Genomic DNA, 11,762 nt, shown 5'->3' on the forward strand with positions numbered 1-11,762 from the left:
TTTTTCATTATTGTTTTTGTACATGGGAAGACACTAATTCTGCTGGTTTATTTTGATTTCCCCCTGCAGAGATTGCCTCCATTTGAAACATTTTCTCAGGGACCTACACTTCAGTTTACTCTTCGTTGGACAGGAGACACAAATGATAAGTCTACAGCTCCTATAGCTAAGCCTCTTGCAACACGAAATTCTGAAAGCCTCCCTCAAGAAAACAAGCCCAATTCTGTTAAACCTACTCAGACTATAGGTAAGCAAAGTTTGGTTTTGCTGCTGAATAATCATCTGCTTAGCACTTCTGTACTTCAGGGTTCCTGACTCACTGATGCAACTGCTTCAGGTAATCTTAAACATGAAAAAGCAAAAATGAATGGGCTTTGTGGTATCCCATATTTCGTACGTTTTTTAAGTTTAAAAGCTAAAAGTAGTGGGGTCTTTGAAGTCATGACAATATTGAAGTGATTTATATACAATGCTCATAAATCCTGATGTGAAATAAATCAGGGAGGAAATCTGTGAACAGGACTTCTAGGATTGTCTGTTTTGCTCTACTCATTTTAATTACTGTTCTATAAGTTATTTGGATTTATAGTATTAATAAGTTGCTTTTTTATGCTTTGTAGTGAAAATAGTTTTAAAATTTGTCTATCAGATGATATATTTAGCTCTTGGAAAATGTAGCTGCTACTGTGAAATATGACAGAAACTGTCTAAAATACTGTACTTTACATTGCATGTTTGTGGTGTAAAGGTAACTCAAGTTCTTTCAGAATGCTTATGAACTGGCACTAATCTCCTTGATACATAGTTTGATGTCTAGGCACGGTCCCCTGATGGAAGCACAATATATGTATTTTTATTATTTAGCTGCATTTTCTGCATATTCACACAAGTTAACAAAGATTTCTGTTTGGGCCTAAAGGTTTTTTCTGCTTTTATTCATTTTGGGCAGTCTGAGGTTGTCTAGATAGAATGCAGGCTTACAGTTAGTACTGTCTAAAAATAATTCCGTGTAGGTAAGAGTAAAACATAGCAAGTCTGCAAACTATTACTATAATGTGAGGTAAGTCTGTATTTGTTATATGTAAATTAATCTGTATGTATTATTGAACTAGTTTCTCCCTAGTTGTTAATTAATGAATGGACAAATTTTAAAAGTAAATGCTTTTTAAGTTCAGAATTTTTCAGTGATCTGAAATGTAACTGGTTTTGTTTCTTTCTGCAAGGTAGTTCCTGTGTATTCTTTCCAGAAGAGTTTACATATTGTCAAACTTCGTAATCAGCTTTTGAGCTGTTTTATCATAACTTTAAAAATATGTCACATTAAAAACAGTAGTGGATAGACTATTTAAAATTGGGTTGCTTAACCTTGCGTCATGGAAACATTTTTAAGTAGCATACAATTTATTTTGGTTTTACTTCTTTGCTTGGTTTGTATTTAATGTAGTAGTAGCACTTCTGTGGAGGCTACAGCGTCACTCAAAATTTAATGTAATTACCGTTGTAATCTGATCCAGTGCTTTGGAGATTACATAATGTCAAAAACATTAATGCAGTCTGCTAATACTAACTGCAAATCTAAAATTATAGTTTTTGTTACCTTAATATATCCCATTATATATTTGAACACATTAGGTCAAGAGCTATTGAAATGTCTAGAAACTGCTGGTTCTGCTGTTGCTAAAAAGCTTGTGTTGTGAAGCTGCTGAATATAAAATTATACTTGTCCTAAATTTACATAGGTGATTTTTAAGCACTATTTTAGAGAAACTTTGTAAAATGTCCTTTGATATTTCTGTAGGTATACAGGTTAAAAAAAACAGGTATGTGTTCCAGATCAGTTTCTTTGTGGAAAGTCTTCTGGGAATATTTCCCTTAACATAAGGTTGACTAATCAGTATCAGTGCTGGGACTTACTTTGAAAATCTCAATGGACTTACAAGGTTTGACCCTTAATAATTTTCAAAGAATGTGTGGCAGCACACTTTTTTTTTAATTCATGCATGGTGTAAAAACATTAACAGACACATACTTGCTGTGAGATGTTTTACTATCTATCTCGTCTCGCTCACAGTTGTTTGTAACTTTGGCTTGGAATATTGTGTTGGCAGGTAAGGCCCAAGGACAGCTGGGAAAACTTAAATTGTACAGAAGGCAACAGGCTGCTCCTGTTGTTTAAACACGAAGATACCTAGATTCTTGACTGGCACCCGATTCACTTCAGAGTAATCAGTATTTTCAAGCTTGTAACTAGATTGGGACCATGTGATTAAGGAAACTTCTAGGTCCTTATTATAGAAGTAATTATCTGGAGTGCAGTGGTTCTGTCTTGAGGCTTAATCTCTGGGGTACGTAGCCAGGCACTGGTTGTAAAGAGTTGCCTTGCTTGGAGTTTTGGGATTCATCTATGGTAGTGCATCGGAGAATTTGTGCAAAATGGTATTTCAGTTTGATTTTGTGTTGGATATGTGACTGTGAGGTTTTGGAGCTGCAGTAGTGATAGCAAGGGAATGATTATTATTAAAAAAATACTGCTTTTCCAAATGTGCTTTTTTGTGCAGTTGTACTGCAGTATATGTTGCGAAACTTCATGGGTCAACAATAGCTCATTTCTGGTGAGACTTTCTAAGAGTAGCAATTCTTTTCACTGCTTCTAGAGCTTTAGTGTGTAGTAATACAAAAGTTAGAGCAAGAAGAATTTCACCCCTACCTGTGCAGAAGCCACTGTCTAGAATGATCCCTAACATCCTCAGACGACCTACAGACATCTTTGTCTTTGGAAAGAGTGCAAGAATATTTAAATAAGACTGATTCCTGTCTTCTGAATTGAATATTTTATCTGAGCTAGGGATTGCAGACACTTAAGTTTCTTAAATTGGGATGAATGGCTGACAACGCACACAAACATGAAGTAATTTCCAATAGAAGAAAGGCAACAGAAGCAGGGAAGTACTTGAACTTCCACTGTAAAAGTTGTTCTGCTTTCTCTTTACTTCCTCATACCAGGCCTCCTCATATTAGAGAGTTTCTTGGAGACCTATATTGTAATTTGTTAGGCAGGTTTTATGCTCAGACTTGCAAAAGAAATGACGGTATGTTGACTAACTCTAGAAGGTGTGTACTAGTTTACTACATAATACATACAAAGGCAATAGGGATGTGGCAAGGCTGCATTGCTCATGTACTGATAGAACCCATTTTTGCTTGCATCAGAGAAGCTAAGTATTCCAGTAAATTGGGAAAGTTACAGCAAGAGCCACCTTCCAAAATAGTACAGCAGACTCTTAATACAGGAATATATTGTTGTGCAATGCGCAGCATTGTAGGGTATTTATGATGGTCGTGCTGTTTTCAGTCTCTGAATACCAAGAAAGGAAGAGAGTGAAAATAGTAGGTAACTTCCGTCAGTTAGAGGTTCTTAGAGTAAAAGAAAAAGATCCGGTGCATCTTTCCCAAGGGTATATGAATTTGGTGTTACTTTCCTTTGGCATGTTTCCCAAGGCGGACCAGTGGAATAAGGTCATCAAAGACTTTCCAAATGTGGCGGCTTAAGCTTTGCTGTAATTACAAAGTGCTCAAAGTAACTGAGCCATGGAATTCTAATTTCTCTGATGTGGTCCAGGCTGAAGTGTCAAGCCTCCTCTCTTTTTCATACAGAAAGAGGATGAAATTTCCCTTGTTCTCCAAAATATTAAATATGAAGTAAGTGCATCTTCTAAAAGATCTCCTTGTGTCAGTAGAGCTGGGACTTGTTTTGCATTCTTTTTCACCATTCAGAAGCAAGTAGGTGTCACTGTTTGGTTTCTCCTCAGGGTAGATTTATAAACCTGCTTAGATATGTGGGGTTTCTTGTTAATTGTATGGAATCAAATAATGTTACTGAGATTAAAATGTATGGAAGAGGCTCAGAGGCAACTGAGCAGCGCCATTACACACACAAACAGTAAGTGTTTGAGGGATAAGAGTAAAGGGTTAAAGTTTCAGTTAAATATTTTGTGTGTTACTTGCATTTCATACTGTTTTGTCTGTTGTGTGACTTGGGAAACTTCTGAAATTGAATTTAAGCAATGTATTTCCAATGTAGCCATCTGAGAGCAGTATTTCTTTTTTATTTCCCAGCCACGCCTGCTTTTAGCTATACCTAAAGAATTCTCTGTTTGCTTAAATGGCGTAAGAAAAATGTTGCTTTTTACCTGACAGTTTTTAAGTACTCTGAAGGGTTCTCCCAAACTGGAGATAGATCTGGTGTTTAAAAGTGGTGGGTTTGCCTGTAGATTTGTGAAGGAAGCTGAGCATCAAGACTTCCTTGTTGCTGATATGAGCTACTTACATCAAAGTACACTAGAGTAGCCCATTTCCTTCAGGAGCAGTGTGCCCTTCTCAGAACTTCCATACTTGGGTAAGAAACAATGGGTTTTTTTCCCGTTCACCAAAGAAATTTATGTCTATATGTGGTTTTTTTCAGCTGTGAAAGAATCCTTGCTGACAGACCTTCAAACAAGAAAAGAGAGAGATGTTTTAAATGAACCTCGACAAAAGTTGCGAATATTTTACCAGGTATTGAAAATAAGCATTAGAGGCAAAAAATAGATTGTAAATATTGCATGGGATTAAAATGTTCATTTCTCTTCTGAGTTGGGTGGAAATTTCCAATTGCTTTTTTAGTGGATGCCTTAAGGGGTCTCAGATTCACGTTATTAAGAGCCATTCCACATATTTCTTCTTACAGGAAGTATTTTAGAAAACTAATCTTCCTGCGGGCACATCTGATGTTCTAAAAGACAAAGGACATCTCTTGTTAGACATCTGGAGGGGGACAGGTGGTCTCCCTATGGGGAAAAAATTCTTGAAATACCGGTGTTTCAGTACACTGAGCTGATGTAATGTTCCCAAGAACTTACTGTAGAGGTTTCCTGAAATGATGTCCAACTTTGTTTTGGGGGTTGGGAGGTTAATGAATGAAACGCGTTTGGTGCTAATACTACCTGTTCCTTTGTTTGCATCAGTTCCTTTATAACAACAACACGAGACAGCAGACTGAAGCCCGAGATGACTTGCATTGCCCATGGTGCACACTGAACTGTCGGAAACTGTATAGTTTACTCAAACATCTTAAACTTTGCCACAGCAGATTTATCTTTAATTATGTTGTAAGTAGTCTTTTTGTAGTTTAGCACTATTAAACACTGTACAGTCTGTCACAGATACTACATAGGCTAGCAACAGAATCACTGCATGTTAAGTTGTAGGACTGTATATACAAGGTTACATGCAGCTTCCTTTGAATGTTGTGTGAATGTTCGTGTGTTACATGGGGGAAAAAAAATGTGGGTTTGATTTTTTTTTTTAGCTGCTTTTTTGCATTAATGTATTCTTTTTATGTGATGTAGAACGCAATGTAATCTACATTTGATTGGAAGTCTCTTGAAGCTTTAGGGAGGCGGTAAACATTTAAAGACAGTATTATATTTACTTAGCTGATAAGGACCTGTTCCTACCAATCTGACCTTAAAGAGAAGTTCTATCCTAATTATTTGAGGACAATGTAGTTTCCTATACCCACTACCCTGCTCAGATTATTATTCCGAAACTTCACTCCTTAACTGGTTAGAAGTGTTCTAATTTCTAGGGTGCTTGTTAGCAATCTTTTGCTGATGTTGTCCTTAATTTTACAATTAGTTCTATTCTGAGTGGTTTTATATGAAACAGTAAAATGGTACAGTGGAAGGAAACTTTAGTATAATTTGTTTCTAGCGGTTAAAAATTACTTGGGTGTTGTAAAAGGAAACTAGAGCTATGTCAGGCTATTGATAGGGTGATACTTAAGGTATTCAGAATTGAAAATGTTACTTGTTTAAAACCTCCTGATGTATTGTCATTACTGTTTGCTAAGTATACTTGCAATTATCTGTTTCAGTATCATCCAAAAGGTGCTAGGATAGACGTATCTATCAATGAGTGCTATGATGGCTCCTATGCAGGAAATCCACAGGATATCCATCGTCAACCTGGATTTGCCTTCAGTCGCAACGGACCGGTCAAAAGAACTCCTATCACACACATACTTGTTTGCAGGTAGGGAAATGGAAAACAAGGTCTGTCTGTATTGGTGTAATACAGCATATGGACCGGATTTGTGAAACCTAGGGATTTGTAAATCTGTAGGTGCACATAAACAGTGTTAAATTTCACTGTTGTTGAAGTACAGCAGTTTATGGCTAAGTAAAATGTCACTGAAGGATGATAACTTCACCTGTGCTTTTTCTGCATCTTTTCAGTTGAGGTATCTGTTCATAACGATGTAACTTTTTTTAACTGCCTTATCCTAAAATTTTTCTTCCCCAAGAGGTGGAGTGTGGGTTGGAATGGGGTGTTGTGTTTTTAATGGGTTTTATTTCACTGCTGGTGATTCTCCCCACCCTCTCCCCCCCAACGTTTTTGCAAGCTAGAGCTTAAAAGAATAATTTGTATTAATCAATTACAGTTCTTAGGATTTGCATATTTGGTATGATGGTTGAAAGAAGTTACTGTTTTTTTTTCCTTCTGCTAGGCCAAAGCGTACGAAAGCAAGTATGTCAGAATTTCTTGAATCTGAAGATGGAGAAGTAGAACAGCAGCGAACATACAGCAGCGGGCACAATCGGCTATATTTCCACAGTGACACATGCTTACCTCTCCGTCCACAAGAAATGGAAGTAGACAGTGAGGATGAAAAGGACCCTGAATGGCTACGGGAGAAAACCATTACTGTAATTATTCCATTTACGCAAAATTATTTTAAATCGATTGTGGTTTTTAAAAGATGGTCTGCAGTTGTAGGGAACAAACGGGGCATATATTATGAAAAGGATGCATTTACTTTAAGAGTAAGTAGAAAATTTTGTGATGCTGAGACACTAATGATAGAAATTCATGGAATCAAAGTTTGTTTTTTCAAGTGTGTCTTTAGTTGCAAAGCTAGCTCAGTCCACATGCGTCCTAACAAGTTTTCATTGTTTGTGACTGGTTTTCTCCTTCAAAGAGAAGATGCTGGTATCACAGGAGTACACAGTGGTGTGTTTATATAGTATGGAAGTAATTTATCATCACAGGTCTCTACATGATAAGACTTTTTTCTGACCCTTTTGACTGCAGTGCCTGAATTTTCAGCACTAGTTATTTCTGTGATGTATAGGTGGCATAAGTTGAATTTTAGGCGTGCTTTCACTACTTGTCAGCAGACATGCAGTTCTGATGTGTGTGTTTGTTTCTTCTCCTGTCCTTTCTCCCAATCCTTTATCTCTCCAGCAAATTGAAGAATTTTCTGATGTTAACGAAGGAGAGAAAGAAGTGATGAAATTATGGAATCTTCATGTTATGAAGCACGGGTATGTTACTGTGAACTTTGTTTTGATACAAATAAATTATGGTATAGATTTGGTTGACCATTTTGCATTGCAGTTCACTAAGCACTTGAAATTCAGTTAGCTCAGTTGTTTAGGAAAGGATCATTGAAGGATAATTTGGTAACAAGCTTTTGACTGTTTAAGTTTTTAAAAAATGTTCTTGTGCTTAGTAGCCCTAAGGCTTTGAAAAGAAAGAACGTTGCAGATGTTGAGATTGTGTAATAGATGGTCTGTGCAGTTACCCTACAACATGGTTTATCAATGTATCTTTTTGTTTTTGAAAATGTTCTACTTGCATAATGATGGCTTTCTAATTTGACAGGTTTATTGCTGACAATCAAATGAATCATGCCTGTATGCTGTTTGTTGAAAATTACGGACAAAAAATAATTAAGAAGAACTTGTGTCGAAACTTTATGCTACATCTGGTCAGCATGCATGACTTTAACCTCATCAGCATAATGTCAATAGACAAAGCTGTTGCCAGGCTCCGAGAGATGCAGCAGAAGTTAGAGAAAGGAGAATCAGCCTCCCCAACGGATGAGGAATCTTCTGAGGAACAAAGTGGGACAACAAATGGATATAGTGAAAATAATATGAGAGAGAGAATTTCAGAAATGGATAGCATCTCAGGTGTCACAAAACAGAGCAAGAAGCAAAAGCTCTGAAGTCAAGTCAAATTCCATTCAACGGACAAGCATTGAAGTGACATTCTAGGGTGCATGAGCTCTATAAAGAATTACACACAAAAATACAGAGATTCCAAACAGGCACTGCTGGATGCAAATAAATGATTTCAACAAGGATATTGTTTTAACAGGGTTTTTATTCAGTTAATTATGCAAGTACTACATGTATATCGGTTTTGGTGATGTAATGACAATATTCTAAGAGTTTGAGCATGAAGAGCAATATGAAAATCCTTTTGTAATTTTAGTAATTAGTGTCTTAAGAACTTTATGGAATTTACATAATTTAAGTATATGTAAAACCGTTTTTATATTGAGATTTTTTGCATCTGTATCTGGCTGGTTTTCCTACCATGAAGTTGTGAAACATTGGGGAAAGGGGATTGGGATACAGTTTCTGCTTTTCTTATTTAGAAATTCTCCAGTTAGCTTTTTGTGAAAATAACGTCTCACTATTTAAAGTTTAACCTTGATCCTTGTATTTGAAATCATTTATCAATTGATCATAAATTACAAATTAGGTTTTTTTACACGAAAATTATCAAAGTTGGCGAACTTAGCACTTCCTTTGTCTTGTGCCTGTTTGGAAAGATCTTGGCTTTTCATGTTACAGACACAGTCAAGGTACCACCTTGGCTTTTTGAGGTTACCAGCAGTTTGGTTTTCGTGGATAATTCTGATGTATTGATCACCCAGTGTACCATTTTAAACTTGAACATTAGCTCCTTTATATTTTTATTACACATTTACACAGCTACACACAAACTATTTGATGTAAACCCTTTTTACTGGGGTTATGCATCATAGTGTGCCATGCTAAAGCCGAGAGTCTATAGTCAGTATGTAGGCATTACGTCAATTAACTTCTTTTGAAGTTTATGCCTGCTGTTTTGCCTGAGTACAGACTGCAAGTCCAGGCTATAGGTTTAGCTTTGGCTTTCGAGATGCCACTCTTGAGGGAAAAATGCACTGTAAAATTGGACCAGAAAATGTGTTGCACTTCTTATGCAAGTATTCTGTGATGTATTGTATTCAATACAGATACTAAGATGCTGACTAAACTATATTTGAGCAGTTTTGCACTGCTGTTAACACATTTTATGCATACGTTTACAGATTTTTTCCAATGGAAAGTGGTTTCACTACTGGTACAGTATCAGCACCGAAGGGTTTATTCCAGCAAGCACTGTGGTTGAGTGACATCACCTCAATTTTTTATTATCCTTAAAATATTGCATTTTTCATATTCTTTATTTATAAAGGAACAATGCTGCTGTAAATACAGGTATTTTTAATTTTTTATTTCATTCCATCACCATGAGATGCAGTTCCCTATTTGTTTAAGGGGTATATAAGCTTTCTAATGGTGTCTTCAGAAATTTATAAAATGTAAATACTGATTTTGATGGTCCTTAAGATGTGTTTAACTGTGAGACTATTTAACTAATGGTGTGGATGTGATTTGTCATCCAGTATTAAGTTCTTAGTCACTGATTTTGTGTACAAAATAGGAAAGAGGGAAACTGCAGCTTTCATTACAAACTTCTTGAATTTCCCAGCTCTCTGAGTTTTAGCAAACTCTGATTATGTCTCTGGATAGTACATCAAGCATTTCTCTCTGGCTTTAATTTGCTAAAGCTGTGCACATATGTAAAAAAATAGATTATTTTAGGGGAGATGTAGTTCTAGAATTATTGCTTATGTCATTTCTTAAGCAGTTATGCTCTTAATGCTTAAAAGAAGGCTAGCATTGTTTGCACAAAAAGTTGGTGATCCCCCCCAAAATAGTAATGAAATTACTTCTGTCCAGTAAACTTTGTATGTCATGTCAATTTATAATAAAAGCTGAAAAAATCCCTTTGTTTTCTATTTATAAAGATGCCTTTTCTATATGTACCTTTGATAGATTTTGAAGATATCATGTAAGCTGGTTAAAAAGAATTTGAATGGTACAGTAGATGTAAAAACAAAACCCCAAACAAAAACAAAAAACAAAACAAGTTCAGTTGTTTAAATGAACCGTTGTTTTTACATTAAAATGTTCTATTTGAAATCAGCTTTTGTACATAAAGTTCAGTAATACAAAATCTGCCACGATGGTTGTCCAGTCATTTTGTGTGCATGCAGGAAGGCCACAAGCGGTACCTTGTATAAACTTTCTCTTCTGCATGTCTTGTAGAATTTGGATACATGTTCTTCCTTTGCCAGATCGTTACAAAGGGAGCTAAGTTTCTGTCCAGCCTTTTTCTTATATTTAAGGTGTCTCCATAAATTACCAGGTTTTTAGCTAGATTATAAAAACTTTCATTCTTTCTAGGGGGTAGAACTGAATACTTGAGATGTATCTGTAAGTTGTGTATTACTGTTTAGAAATGTAATTTATATAACTGAAAATGAAACATATCACTTGTGATGTGCCAGTTATAAAAAATAAGACTTGCAGGGTTTTTACATGCAAGTGGTTAATGTTTCAAACAGATTTTACAAGACGGTTTTATTGGAGCAAAGTTTAAATCTGTATCAGTTTAAAATGGGGACCCTGGGACTGTAGAGGATGGATACTCCAGGTGCTACAGAACAAAACGAGTAAGGAGTTGCACTGCTTGGCTGAATAGTGACTTTTGAGTAGCAGACACTGAAAACCTTTTTCCATGTTAAAAATAATTCGGATACTGAAATACAGGATATGACAGCTAGATTCTGTAAACTTGACTTCAGACTGCAGTTGTCTGGTATGCTTTTGTCTCTAAAATTGGCAAGGTTCTTCTAGCCTTTAATATGTTCATGGCAGATTTTTATGATGTTTTGTATTTGGTGAACCCCAAGTTGGTACCTAATATGATTGAATATTTAATTCAGTGCATTAAATACTATATTCAAAATTGTTAGATGCATTTAAGTTGTTAAACCTTAAGCGTACGTTGCTTTGACTGTGTCTTGAATGTAGTCCTTGAATTTTTTGGGGGTGGAGTGAAGATTCACTGCCTGGAATGAAGCAGTTGCAAATAATTTTAACTGTTCTGATTACTTCACCAAGACAAAACCCCCAAACCAGCAATTTAATTTTACCTTTGAGAATGCAGGAGCCATTCTGTGAGGACAATTTTGACAATATTGTCAAAATTGAAGTATTTCTTAATTCACAGAACAGTTTGGTGCCATCGTCAACCAGTGCTTGAATGAAGGTGTTCCTGTTGGACCAGATCCTGGTTATAAATCTGATACTGCGTGGTTTCACAACTGAGAAAACAAGAGCTCTGAATGAAGTAGGTAAGTCTTCCTTCTGTGTCTCTGATATCTGCTGTTCTTAAGTTGCTTGATTTGAGACTGAAGATGCGCTCTTTAAGGAGATATACTTGGCATCTTATGAAGGTTTTTCCTATGAATGGTGTATTTATGAGAGAAAGCTACCCTGTCAGCAACCTTATTTACTGGGTTCACAAGTTCTTTTTCCTATAAAAGAGACCAAGGGAATGGAACAGGCTGCAGGTAAAGCAGAACTAAGGGAATAAAGTAAAGCTGTGTGTTAGTTCAACATGGACTTTATTTGAAGGGGATTAAGTACCTCTGCTTCTTGCTCAGTAATGGTAGCCAAAAACTACTATGTGTAAGAGTTGTGCCATTTAATGCAACTGTAAGGGAACAGTAGAACAGAGACAAACTAGCTGTGATGGAATATTGAGGAAAGTAG

The 11,762-nt window shown here is 36.1% G+C and overlaps 1 protein-coding gene across 1 annotated transcript in view; it reads left to right on the forward strand.

Moving 5' to 3' along the window:
- SUZ12 (SUZ12 polycomb repressive complex 2 subunit) overlaps nt 1–10,607 on the forward strand; it is a 31,997-nt gene extending 21,390 nt beyond the window's left edge. The window contains 7 exon segments of the mRNA XM_076353729.1: nt 70–247; nt 4,463–4,554; nt 5,004–5,147; nt 5,915–6,072; nt 6,548–6,746; nt 7,285–7,364; nt 7,705–10,607. Of these exon segments, the coding sequence (XP_076209844.1) occupies nt 70–247; nt 4,463–4,554; nt 5,004–5,147; nt 5,915–6,072; nt 6,548–6,746; nt 7,285–7,364; nt 7,705–8,050 (1,197 nt within the window). The 3' untranslated portion in view covers nt 8,051–10,607.
- Nucleotides 10,608–11,762: the final 1,155 nt, after the last annotated feature.

The sequence above is a fragment of the Aptenodytes patagonicus genome, chromosome 16 (assembly GCF_965638725.1).
Source record: "Aptenodytes patagonicus chromosome 16, bAptPat1.pri.cur, whole genome shotgun sequence".
Lineage (NCBI taxonomy): Eukaryota > Metazoa > Chordata > Aves > Sphenisciformes > Spheniscidae > Aptenodytes > Aptenodytes patagonicus.